The sequence below is a fragment of the Cinclus cinclus genome, chromosome 1 (genome assembly GCF_963662255.1).
Source record: "Cinclus cinclus chromosome 1, bCinCin1.1, whole genome shotgun sequence".
NCBI classification, from domain to species: Eukaryota; Metazoa; Chordata; class Aves; order Passeriformes; family Cinclidae; genus Cinclus; species Cinclus cinclus.
Genome location: NC_085046.1, coordinates 106,260,259 through 106,274,483, shown reverse-complemented (window position 1 = coordinate 106,274,483; position 14,225 = coordinate 106,260,259). Strand labels below are relative to the sequence as shown.

Sequence of the window (14,225 nt, the reverse complement as noted above, 5' to 3'; positions counted from 1 at the left end):
TTTAGTGTGTATGACAATGAGGAACTCTGCACATTGGGAAACATTTTAGCAGATGACTGCATTTTTGCTGGAAGGAAGGATTTTTATGTTTCAATTTTTTTGATAAACAAACAGCATCGTTTTTGGTTCAAAAACATGACATTCAGGCCAGGGGTCGATTTTGTTATTTAAATACATACCAATAGTGCAGACTTACATGTAGGTAGTTACACATGTATAGTATATGTGTGTGTGTGCGAAAGGTGTGTTTAATTTGTGAAAACCTCCTCTCCAAGATGTAAACAAGAGGATAAAAGCCATGCAGTTTCCAAGTTATCCTGAAAAGCATTGTGTCAATGGGCAGGCATCCAGCAATGGTGTTTGGTTGTTTCCTCAGAGTTAGATGGTTGCCATCTGGCATTGATAGTGAGATGGTGTTGTCATCAGTTTCTAGATGCAGGAAAGGAATGAATCCTCATCTGTTTCCTGTGGATAAGCAAGAGGCTGATAATCTAGTGAAATCTCTTTACCTTAAAGTAAGCAGACTTGGAATTTGTTTATATAATATAGGCCAGCTCTGACTTTTGTATTGCAGTAAATTTCTTGAGAGAAGGCTGAAGGTGTTAAGAAACTTTCTGCTTTGCAAGAATACCTTTAGATAGATATTTTTCAAGGGGTTTATTATATCTTTTTTCTGTAGTGTTACTGTAGTCGGTTTTAGTTTTAAAAGGGAAAAAACCTCAAGCATTGCTCCTGAAAAGGAATAGAATTATTTGATGTACAGTGACCTTTCAAACATTCTTTTAATATTTTTAAAGAAGTTTTAGGTTAATATCAGTATGATCATTGAAGTATAGTTATCTACATTTAAAATAAAAGGTGCAAAACCTGTACAGGACATCTCTTAAAAAAATATTTACAACTTGCCCTGTTTAGAGATGAGGTAATACCATAGATAACTAGTCCATTCATTATCTGGCCAGCATTTCTGCTTTGTCTTTTCCTGGTAACTCATAAATCTTTCAGCTTTTACCATAAACATTTATCATTTTTCCTGTTTCCAGTTTTTTACAAGTTGCTTTGTCTATGATCACCTCACAGTACAGGTTCTGTTGTACTGAGGAAGTTCAGCCGGCTGCGGCTTTTGCAAAAAAGGAAGAAATGGTGGGCAACCTCTTGAACTTAAAAAAAAAAGCTGTTCTTGGCTGACCCTTGTGACACTTTCCCATTTTCCTTGATCCTGGTTGTTGGTTTGTTAGATTGTTTTGAACATTTAATGATCCAGCTGTCAGCTTTCTGTAACTGAATTGTATCATTATTGGAAATATGTGGTTGCACTTTATTAGAGCAAACATCACTGTTTATATTGTTGTCCTGTTCCTCCCTTGTAATTTTTCCTATTATTGTTTAGAATAACACCCAAGTCTCTCTTAGAAATAGCCTTTACAAACTTCCTGTGCTCACAATCAACTTCGAAGGAAAAAAATACCACAAACCTGTGGCAAAGCAGGGCAAATCTTTTCAGTAAATATTAGGTATGTAGGTTGAGTGTATTCATTTGAAAGTATTCCTGTAATATTTTCTTCTTTCCTTTGTCTCTTCAGATGCTTACATAATATGAAAATAATTTTACAATGGATACAAAAGAAACATTAAATATATTAAAATCTGCATTTTAATAAAGCTGTCAATGTATAATACATATCCTGCAACTGAGAAAGAATGATAAAAAAAGCAATAAAAAGTTAATATAGGCACAGAACTATTTAATAACTTCTAATGTTTTACAGTATGATAAAAATAAATGTGGTCTTGAAACTGTTGGATATCAGTGTAAGAAATGTCCTAGTCTGAGTTTAATGTTTTTGCTATTTAGGAGTAGCAGTTCTGCTCTATTCGTATGCATTTTCTATCTCCTTTAGACACTTGGGATTAAGCTTGTGGGCATGTTTCTTTCTCATTTCAGACGGAGTGGATGTTGAGGATGACCCCTCTTGCTCATGGCCAGCATCGTCGCCTTCTAGCAAGGATCAGACTTCCCCAAGCCATGGAGAAGGCTGTGATTTTGGAGAAGAGGAGGGAGGCCCAGGTTTGCCCTATCCATGCCAGTTCTGTGACAAATCGTTCAGCCGCCTCAGCTACTTAAAGCACCACGAGCAAAGTCACAGTGACAAGCTCCCTTTCAAATGCACATATTGCAGCCGTCTCTTCAAACACAAACGGAGCAGGGACCGCCACATAAAGCTTCATACGGGAGACAAGAAGTATCACTGCAGTGAGTGTGATGCGGCGTTCTCAAGGAGCGATCATCTTAAAATTCACTTAAAGACTCATACGTCCAACAAGCCATATAAGTGTGCCATTTGTAGGCGTGGGTTCCTGTCATCTAGCTCACTGCATGGACACATGCAGGTTCATGAGAGGAACAAAGATGGCTCCCAGTCCGCTTCCCGGATGGAGGACTGGAAAATGAAAGACACTCAGAAATGCAGTCAGTGCGAAGAAGGCTTTGATTTTCCTGAAGATCTTCAGAAGCACATTGCAGAATGTCACCCTGAGTGTTCCCCTAATGAAGATCGATCTGCTCTTCAGTGTGTTTACTGTCATGAACTCTTTGTAGAGGAAACGTCCCTAGTAAATCACATGGAGCAGGCTCATAATGGTGAGAAGAAGAATTCATGCAGCATTTGCTCTGAGAACTTCCATACTGTGGAGGAGTTGTACAGCCACATGGACAGTCACCAGCAGCCAGAGTCATGCAACCACAGCAACAGCCCATCTTTGGTAACTGTGGGGTACACATCAGTCTCTAGCACTACCCCAGATTCAAATCTCTCTGTGGATAGCTCAACAATGGTGGAAACGGCTCCTCCTATACCAAAAGGTCGTGGAAGGAAGCGGGCAGCTCAGCAAGTGCCAGATATCACTGGTCCTTCAAACAAACAGGCAAAAGTTACTTATAGCTGCATTTATTGCAACAAACAGTTGTTCTCCAGCCTTGCAGTTTTGCAGATACACCTGAAAACTATGCATTTAGATAAACCCGAACAAGCCCATATCTGTCAGTACTGTTTGGAGGTATTGCCATCTCTCTACAATCTGAATGAACATCTTAAGCAGGTCCATGAAGCTCCAGACCCAGCACTGATTGTTTCTACCATGCCTGCCATGGTCTACCAGTGCAACTTCTGCTCTGAAGTGTTCAATGACCTCAACACCCTTCAGGAACACATACGGTGTTCTCATGGATTTGCCAACCCTGCTGCTAAGGACAGTAATGCATTCTTTTGTCCCCATTGCTACATGGGATTTCTTACAGATTCTTCTCTGGAAGAGCACATTAGACAAGTCCATTGTGATCTTAGCAGTTCCCGTTTTGGTTCTCCTGTGCTCGGAACTCCAAAAGACCCAGTGGTGGAAGTATATTCTTGTTCTTACTGTACCAATTCTCCAATATTTAATAGTGTTCTTAAACTGAACAAGCATATCAAGGAGAACCATAAGAACATTCCTTTGGCACTGAATTACATCCACAATGGGAAAAAGTCCAGAGCCATGAGTCCATTATCTCCTGTAACCATTGAGCAGACCTCTTTAAAGATGATGCAGGCAGTTGGAGGTGCTCCTCCTCGTCCTGCTGGGGAATATATTTGTAATCAGTGTGGTGCTAAGTATACTTCCTTGGATGGTTTTCAGACTCACTTGAAAACACATCTTGACACTGTCCTGCCAAAACTGACCTGCCCTCAGTGCAACAAGGAATTTCCAAATCAGGAGTCACTGCTGAAGCATGTTACGATTCATTTCATGATCACCTCAACCTACTACATCTGTGAAAGCTGTGACAAGCAGTTCACGTCTGTGGACGACTTGCAGAAACACCTACTAGACATGCATACATTCGTGTTCTTCCGCTGTACCTTGTGCCAAGAGGTTTTTGACTCTAAAGTCTCCATTCAGCTGCACTTGGCTGTGAAGCACAGCAATGAGAAGAAGGTCTACAGATGTACATCTTGCAATTGGGATTTCCGCAATGAGACTGACCTACAGCTTCATGTGAAACACAACCACCTAGAGAACCAAGGCAAAGTACATAAGTGCATCTTCTGTGGTGAATCCTTTGGTACGGAGGTGGAGCTGCAGTGTCATATCACTACGCACAGCAAAAAGTACAACTGCAAGTTCTGCAGCAAAGCTTTCCATGCTATCATCTTGCTGGAAAAGCACTTGAGGGAAAAGCACTGTGTTTTTGAAACAAAAGCTCCAAACTGTGGAACAAATGGGGCATCTGAGCAAGTTCAGAAAGAAGAAGTGGAACTCCAGACCTTGTTGACAAATAGCCAGGAGTCCCATAACAGCCACGATGGCAGTGAAGAAGATGTGGACACATCTGAGCCTATGTATGGCTGTGACATTTGTGGAGCAGCTTACACCATGGAGACTCTCTTGCAGAATCATCAACTGCGAGACCACAACATTCGACCTGGCGAAAGCGCCATAGTGAAGAAAAAGGCTGAGCTCATTAAAGGGAATTACAAGTGTAATGTGTGCTCTCGAACATTCTTCTCTGAAAATGGGCTTCGAGAGCACATGCAGACACACTTGGGACCAGTGAAACACTATATGTGCCCAATCTGTGGCGAGAGGTTTCCGTCTCTTCTGACTCTTACTGAGCATAAGGTCACACATAGTAAGAGCCTGGACACTGGAAACTGCAGGATTTGCAAGATGCCACTCCAGAGTGAGGAGGAATTTCTAGAGCATTGCCAAATGCACCCTGACCTGAGAAACTCCTTGACGGGGTTCCGCTGTGTGGTGTGCATGCAGACAGTGACCTCCACGCTGGAACTGAAAATCCACGGCACATTCCATATGCAGAAAACTGGAAATGGTTCTGCTGTGCAGTCCACAGGACGTGCACAGCATCTCCAGAAACTGTACAAGTGTGCATCTTGCCTGAAGGAATTCCGTTCGAAACAGGATTTAGTGAAACTTGACATCAACGGTCTGCCATATGGTCTGTGTGCTAGCTGTGTTAATCTCAGTAAAAGTGGTAGTCCAAGTGTCAACATCCCTTCAAGCAGTAACAGACAAGGCATGGGCCAAAATGAGAACTTGAGTTCCATTGAGAACAAAAGCAAGGCAGGGGGACTGAAGACTCGCTGTTCTAGTTGCAATGTAAAGTTTGAATCAGAAACTGAACTCCAAAATCATATTCAGTCAATCCACAGAGAGCTTGTTCCAGACAGCAACAGTACACAGCTGAAAACACCACAAGTATCTCCAATGCCTAGAATCAGCCCCTCCCAAACTGAAGAGGTAACCCTTTTTTCTTTGCTCTTGACACCTTCCATCCTTTTGGAAAAACCTCCCTTTTTTCGAGCTGTCTTGTCACTTGTCATGAAATGCTTAGGCTGATCCATGTTACATTTCCATCCACAGCCATTAGCTAGTAATTACTTGCTTCTTAATATGTCTTACATCTTGGATTGAATTTTGTGGAATAGGACTTATTCCAGTCTCCCTAGGATATTGTCTTCTATATCACTGAGGAGACCTATCTTCATGCCAGCACAACTGAGATCTGGAATCTTATCCTAGCTCCCATACACATTGGAATCCCCAGCTAGGAGTTGTGCTTACGGCAGAGAGCATTAATGACAGAGGAGTAGACACAGTGAGCCAAAATGCTGGCATAAGGGGTTGATTTTGTAAAAAATATTTGTGAGCAACAAATTGAGGGGGGTTTTATTAATTGTGTTGTAGACTTTCATTTTTCTCTCTTATAGCATATTTTGATTAAGTAGAAGTGCAATGCTAGCCTAAGGTAAATTGGGAAATCAGTCCTTTGGATGCAATTTCTTGTTGTTTTTCTTTCCATTCCTAATGAAGAATATTTTGATGTCACTGAAACACCTAGTGTCTGATGACTGAAATTTCATCAGGCAGCATAACTTGGAAAGCACATGTCAAACTCTTGAAAGATGTAATCTGCTTCTTCAGTCACCAGTGACCATGTAATGACACCTGTATGGCGGGGGCTAGGGGGGTCGTGTACTGAGGGAAGGAAATCTGTTTTGTCTTCAGAAATGTTACCATTAGAACTTGGAGGCAATATTTTAAGCATGGTATCTTGCACTATGATTTAGGCATGGTATTTTACATCTTCTAATTCAGGAAGCCTAAAAACACAGCACAAGCAAATTTTAAGTAACAGCTTTTGTTTCAAGAAAGCTTTTAACCTATAATGGTACGAGCATGGTGCAACCCATTGCTGTGAATGTGTTAGGATACCCTGTGGCTAGGGAGCTGCTGCTCTTCCATCACCTTCCTCACTCCCTGTTTGTAAGCCCATCTGTTGGGAAAGATATCTCTCAGCATGTCATCTAAAAGTGTTTTGCAAACTGAAAGGCAGGAGGGAGGCAGAGAGTGAAGAGTGAGGGTACATCAGCATATGTGGACCAAAGGGTAGGTATTTATGGAGCTTCTGAGAGCATAGATGAAGATAGGGGTGGGAGAAGGACACCGAGGTAGCACAGGCTGGAGTGCCATGAAAAGCTGAGAGTTCAGGATGAAGTACCAGGCAGGATGCACCTCCCAGGGAGAGGCCCTGTGCTTTCATAACTACTTCATCTCCAGTTTGCACATTGGGTGGTGGTAGGGACACCTGAGGAATGGGACGTGGTATGGAATTTACGGAAGGCTGTTCGACTGAGAACCTGAGGTCCAAGGAAAACCATCATTTTAAAGAAGAGGGAAAAGGAGTGGCTCTTATTAGCTGTGTTTTAGGCCACTGATGGTCCCACTGCTGCTGAATCTGAACCACAGGATTACCATCTGCATGTTTTTAATAGGTTCAGAGTCATCCTGGTTTCTGTTTCTGTCATCGTGCACCGGGTGACTACATGAAATCCCTTTTCCCAGTCATGTTGGAAGCCAATTCCTGCTAGCTCAAACACAATCAGAATCATGTTAAGTCAGTTACCATGCTAAGATGTTACCAACTTGTCTTTCTCTTGCTTGTATAAACTAGACAAAAAGAGATTTGGGGGTCCTTTGTGGTGCTATAAGATCAGTTACCTTCAGTGTCATTAGTGAATCTTCCTGTACTCAGATCAGGTATAATCAGAGTTCTTAGTTATACTTCTAATTGGCATCACGTTCCTCTTCTTAATCTTTTTCATTTTTATATAAAAGTGTATCTAAGATGAAAAAGCTTTTTAAACTGCACATTTGTGAATAGCATTCGTCTCCTTCCAATCACCATTTGCTCCCCACCTCCATTCTGAGAATGTAAACTGAATTTTCAGTGTCTATGGTTCTGATGTCCACATAGTAATGTAGACTTTCAGAGTCTTTTCTCATGGGAGGACAAAGCTTTCAAATTTCTGATAGAGCATTAGTAGTTCTGGAAACCATAAATGCGCATTTGTAAAAGCCTGAAAGATAATTAATTTTTCTAGCAAATATTACTGGTTCAAATTCTAGTGATGCAAGAAAGTGGTAATGTGTACATGTTTAAAACTGTAGATTGGATGTCCAGACTGAGGAAGTAAAAACATAAGCATATAACACAACCAGTGAAAAAAAAATTGGATTTTGAAAATTTATTATTAGACACTGGCTTTCATACTCCATTGGAAGGATGTTTCTTGAACTGAATGGGATGCAGAAGACAGCTACTTAAACATGCAATTTTGGGAGAAATTTTCAACAAACAGTATTAATAATATCATGGAATGAAAATTTCATTTGCTTTATTGAGAGTCATGTGATTTGAGATTTCAATCTACATATATATATAATATTTGATTCCTAAGGTGAGAAAAATAAGTATATTGCATATATGAGTTGCCAGACCATTAATATTGCTGAATACCCCTTTTTACTCAGTAATAGATTTCAGCGATAAGAATATTTGAAAATACCTTTTTAGTATAAAATATTACACTGGAAGTGTCACCTCCTAGCTTCTTTGCCAAGTATTCTCATGGTTGAACTATAAAATTTCCCTTTTTAGTCTGCTCTCAGTGATGCGACAGGGTGCAATTACCTTACCAGAGTATAATGTGTTCAGCTGACATCTGCTGGGCTCACCCCATTTGCTGAGTGAAAAATGTTGACCTGGATCATCTCCATTGAAAGTTACCTTCTGGTTGGGATGGAAAATTATGAGTAGTGCTCATCACTGGTTACAACAAGTCAAGGAGCAGGTCAGAACTCATTAAGCCCATCACACTGCTGAATCTACTACCCCTAAGTTGTCACACAGACTTAAAGAGGCAGATTGTAGATATCTAGCTTTTGAAAGAGCTCCAAAATGTGTAGATATGCAACTTAATCTTTGAGCTTTGATATGGTGCTGGATTCAGCTGGTTATAGATTTCTTGTAAAGATCTTGAATCACACTGCAAGTATACTTTTAGGCTAGGGTGACTACCTTAGTGACAGTTACTGTCTAAAAGTAGAGAAGAAGGTCTGGTAGGCCGGTGAATTGCGAACTAGACCTTTTGCTGCCACTCATTTCCTTTGCTGACTTGGTCAAATCTGTTTGAACATCCCTGCTTAATTTTCCTTATTCAGAATACAAGATAGATATATCCTGAAAAGTGCATTTCCATGCTTACTTGCAATATAATTTCGTAGAGCTCTTGGAAGATGAAAATCTGTTCAAGAAAAACTGTGTGGCCTTGACTCTCTTGTTCCTCGTTAATACACTGTCAGGCACCTAATGAGAGAGCTCTTGACTTAGCAGAAAGTGTGCCCTCACTTCTTAAGCTTCAAGACTTCTGTATTGCTGAATCACACCAGCATAAATGTGCAATAAATTATATTGTCTATTTCTTAGTCGGCACGAGAGGAGGGAATGGACTGCAGCTTACATCAACAGTTTAATGGTAAAACCTGAATTATGCTAGAGTATCCACGTGTGCAACTGCACTCAGTTTGGGGTCCTGTTGGTAACTTTCAGAGTAGAAGTATAATTGCTTCTGTATCACTTTGTTCCATGAATGTGAAGCTCATGTGAATACTGTATTACCTGTGGCAATGCAGACATTACTTCATTAATAATACAAGAATGCTCTGGGTTTTCTGGTCTTGGGAAGAGAAGGAGCAACATGAGTACACGGCCAAATTATTTCAGGAGTGAAGATGCATATTTAGGTGTGGCAAAAGACTTGCAGAAACTCACTATTTCAGAGAGTATCAAAAATGCTGGACAAAGGAGAGAGCTGGCAACTGTCACACCAGCTGGAGAGCAGAATAAGTGAATCTGGGGCTGCTCTTCTGTCTTGTTGTGGTTGTGCAGAGCTGTATGCCAGGATGGGCATGTCACAGCAGGGGACACCGGGCACACCACAGCACTGTTCTGGAAGGAGCCGTGAAAGTGTAGGCTGACAATGAGCTTGTAGACATGGGGGTCACAAAATTCAGATGCTGTGGAGAGCTGTTGGCTCCTTGAAACTCAACTTCTCCAGCCTCAGATGAATCCAGAAACTTTATCACCCTGGGAAAAAGAATGGATCTCAGGTAGGTGTACTCTTTTATCATTACATTTTTTTCTCTTTATTTATTTATTCACGGGGCCTGAATCTACTTTTATTCTATTATTCTATTATTTTATTCTTCTTTCCTCCACTTCTCAAAACACTGCCAGACCCACAAAGACAGACAACAGGAACTGCCTTTTTGAAGTAGCTGTTTTATTTCAACAGCATGCACTGGCAGTAAGAGATAGAAAGAAGAGAGAAAAGACTGTAAGCAGCCCAGAAATGTTCCCAGATGCATGCTTTTGGCAGGGCAAGCAATAGCATTTTAGCAATATAAATCACAGTGCTTTTAACTGAAAAAATGCACTGAAATCAATACCCATGCATTTAATTGAAATACATAAAGAAATTAAAATAATCCTCCTCATCAGCAATCCAAGATGATCATTCTGACTACAGGATTTTTATGAATAAGCACATAAACTTGTAATGTAAACATAAGTAGTGCCTTGGGTTTCCTGTCAGTGAATCCAGGCCCAGAACAAGTGATTTTCATGCAGTATTTTGGATCCAGGGACAGAAAAAGGTAAAGAAGGTTTGTTGCTGGCACAAAGATTTGGCTTTGAAATAGTTTGTGGAACGAATCTGTGACAAACATATTTTCTGCTTCTGGAGTTTCAAAATGAGTTCACTAAAAATACCAGTTTTGTCTTCTAGCATCATTTTAACATTGCCTTCAGGAAAGTATTATTTAAATGTGACCATATCTATTCTTAGGAAGGGCTAGCCTGGGGGTTTTTTTTGCCACAGTAGGCCACCTCCACTTTGCACTATGCTTTAATTTCTGGTAGTGCCACTGCCATGAATTGGCTGATAAGGTCCAGCTTAAACATTTCTCTTGTCTTTGTCTTAACGCTTTTGGTGGGGAGCTATCAGAGTCGTCTTTGAATTTTACAAGAATAGTATTATTGCTATCCTGTTGCTGTAAATCCTACCAAAGTTAAGCTTCAAACTTCCTACCTCACACACACCATGAGTTCAGTCTTTTAAAGGAAGGCCATATGTTGGCTGGGAGTTGCTGAACAGAAGCAAGCGGGGAAATTGTACTGAATTTTCTTAGTTTCCTGTCCACTGATCATTAAAATCTAATGCTGTTTGTCTGTCTTGTTATTTGTCAGATGCTTCAGATGGGGAATTTGGAGAGGCATCTTCACATCTGTGGAAAACTTCGCATGAGAGGATGAAAGGATAACATATTCTCCAAAATTTTCAAGAGCGCTAAACCAAGATTTACGTAAAATGAACCAGGGTTGGGGGGTGGAATGCATGCTTGAAGAAACACAGAAGAACTGCAGCGGGACATGGGAATGTGGATGAAGTCCTTAAGGTTCTCTTGAGAGGGCAAATGTAGATTCAGTAAAGCTTTATGAGACAAAACATCCATGAGGTGTATATTCCTACAGCTCAGCTGTGCGGCCCACTATCCTCTTGGGGCTTTCCCTGTACTTGTACCTGCTGGCCAACTGACTGGTGTAGCATGCCACAATTTCTGCACAGCCCCAGAGGAAAATCACAGTAGTGATGAGTGTTTGTATTCTCATTTCAGAATTTGGTAGAAACAAGAGGAAATTTCACACAATTTTCTAGTCTCATCATCTTTAGGAGCAAGATGCAGAAAATCATGACATATTTTTGTCTGCTGGTTTGCATACCTCTAGGGGATTCTCTCACTTCTACATCTTATTTTTCGACTACTCTTGGCCAGTTTGAGGGAAAAATCATAGATTAATAGTAATCTCAAAGCCTATGAAGTTGTTAAAATGTTTGGGAAGAGTGGTGACCCAGCAGGTGATAGATTCCAAATAGGAGAGAAGCCTTTAAGAGCTCCACACTAGGAAGATGGCTGTAGCTGAAATTTATACATGTTTTTTATGCAAAAGTCAAGTGAGCACAAGACATGGGAGGAAAGTAAGATCTGTTCTTTGTAATACTCACAGGCCAGCATCTTAAGTGACTGTACATGAGAACTGTTTTTACCACTTCTCAATAAAGTTGTTATATATGGTGTGTGTATTACTTTGTCTTGTACAACAAACATAACACCCAGGTTTGTTACTCTGTCATGAGGGAAATAAAATGGGCTAACCATTAATTTAAAAATGGGTATGTAGCCTCAGCACTGCTTGTTTCATGAAATTGTACAAAATGAACCACCTGACATGTAGTATCTTGTTAAAGGATTCTGTTCTTTGACCTGACAGAACTCTGTCATGACAGATAACTGATCTTATGCCTGATGGTTCAAAACAGTAAGGTACCTTTTTTCCTCACAAAGCCATCTTTCATTTATACTGTTTCCTGCGTTATATTTACAAATCGTCTGATAAATATGACCTGTACTATTTTATACAGCATATTTTGCTGGGTATGACAGCAGAGATGTCTCTTGCTAACATCCACCCTCACCGTGTGACTTTCTAGGACAAGAAGCAGAGGGGATAAATGAACACACAGGAGATTCCCTCTGAACATCAGGAAACACTGCAAGGGCAACCAAGCCCTGGCAGAGGTTACCCAGACAAGTTGTGTATCCCTTTGAGATACTCACACGTCATCTGGATACTGACACGTCATCACTCACACGTGGTCTGGCTCTAGGTGGCCCTTCTTGAAAATGAGGACTGGACCAGAGGATCCCCAGAGATCAACCTCACCCATTTTGCTCTTCTGTAGTTTCTACCCATCCTTTGGACCCATCTACCAGATGTATGTTGATGTTTCTCTATAGTTTCTTGGTGGCTAAACCTTTGTCGCTGGTATGTGGTTCCATAAGTCAGTGAATGAAAGGGCAGGGCCCTCCCTGATACTGAGCATCTCACTACAATCCTACCAATAATAATGTGCACTCCTAGGAATCATTTTTAAGGCCTGTGGAATGCCTTTGAAGAGTGTCTTAGAAATACTGCCACTTAGAAATGCAACCATTTCAAAGTTACTTGCTGCTTGTGTACTCAGAAATAAGGTGGATGGTAGGAGAGAAGGGAAATATTTTTCCCCCTTTGATCCTATGTCCACAGTTTTGGTGTCCTGTGTTGGGATACATTTCCTGGTTTTTGCTTATTTTTTAGAAGTTTCACAGCATCCTGTCTAAAAAGGTACATCTAATGGTTTTTCATATCTAGAAGGCCACCTTCCTCTACATTTTCTAGTATGAAACGGTGGTTCACCAACAAAGAATGATCTGAGATTTCAAGCTTCCAGATTTTCTTCTGTGTTTGCTTTACCACTGCTACAACAGTCCTCTTGGTTTCTGCTCTGAAGGCTGGAATAGGTTTAGGGCAAACCCATAGGAATATGGCTATCTGCTTACAATTCCTTGCAACCATCACAGACAGTGGCCAACTTGCAATTGATCCTGTTCTGCTGCTTGGTGCTTCTCTCACAGGCCTAGGTATGGAGTGTCTGCATCACCTGGTGATTTTCCCAAACTATCAGTCTTAAACATAGGTCCTCATTTCTCGTATGCTCACAGCTGGTTTGTCTGATGGTGGTTGAGTGGTCTAAGTCCTTCAAACCTAGAAGTATGGCATTCTGCTTCTGAAACAAATTCTGCAATCTATTTTTTCAGGTAGGGAAATGGTAGACTGAAGCCCAATGTAAAAAGACATTAACTTATGACAGGATGTACCTAAGAGGAACTGCTGGTATTAATGTGAAAGCAAAAGATTATGAAGTAGAACAGAGGCAATTAGTGAAGTTTACTTCATTCCCTTAGAAGAGAGAAAGAATGTCTTAACTGGAAAAAAAGAAACAGACACAAATGATTGTGGGTAGTGTTGAAGACTGGATGAGGAGAGTGCTTGTTTTGCTGGTACACCACTTCCTTGGGCAGCTGCACTGCCCCAGTGGAGGTTTTTCAACTGGGCACACAGTCAAGCATCATTGCAGTGTCAGCAGCTGTGTGCCAGCTCAGATGCTACCAGTATATTTGTTAACGTTGATGTGGCCTAAGTGTATCCATAGAGGGTAGTACTAAAATCACAGCAATATGATTGTAGGACTCTGTTCACGGCATATTTTGTAGTGCCTTTTTAAAACCCCAGTCTTGCCCATGTTATCGTGTGAAGCCTTCATTTGTGAAGTCCCATTGACTTCCCCAAGTGCAGAGCTAATTGCATAAGAAGGATCTAAGGGGTTTACTCCTTCTCTTGATACTTCAATGAAAATTAATTTCTTATATATTATGTATGAGTAATATATTTCTGTTTGTACATTAATATTAATGTTGCATATTTTTGAGCACAAATTCTATTCTGTAGGATTAAATTATCTTGGTAAGTAACAGTGCAGAATTCAGTTTGAGTTAAAAGTGGACAATTAAAGGCAGGGGGAGGGTCCTGAGTCACACTTTGGAAAGTGAAATGAATCAGCATTAATTCTCCACAGAGTGGGAGAAAAGAAGTTGTAGTGTTTAAAGTGCAAAAAAGAAAAAAAAAAGAAAAAAGCTATATAAAAAGCTCCTGATTTAGCCTTTTTGTTAAAATCCAGAGAGCTTTTGCAAAATCTGTGATGGAGAAAAGAGACAAGAGTATTCTCTTGTGCATACTTGCAAACTATTAATTTTATTGGGCTACATCTGTTGCTGATTGTTGGTAAAGAAAGTAGTGGCTTTATTGAATGATGGTCTGTCTCAGTTTGCCTTAAAAAAAAAAAAACAGCAAAAAAAAAACAACCTTAAAAGGAAAAAATATCAGC

At 40.4% G+C, this 14,225-nt stretch overlaps 1 protein-coding gene across 1 annotated transcript in view; it reads left to right on the top strand.

The window, feature by feature from the left end:
* Nucleotides 1-14,225, top strand: part of ZNF521 (zinc finger protein 521) — a 326,177-nt gene that overhangs the window by 90,808 nt on the left and 221,144 nt on the right. The window contains exon 6 of the mRNA XM_062512637.1: nt 1,946-5,298. Within this exon, the coding sequence (XP_062368621.1) occupies nt 1,946-5,298 (3,353 nt within the window). The remainder of the gene's footprint in view (nt 1-1,945; nt 5,299-14,225) is intronic.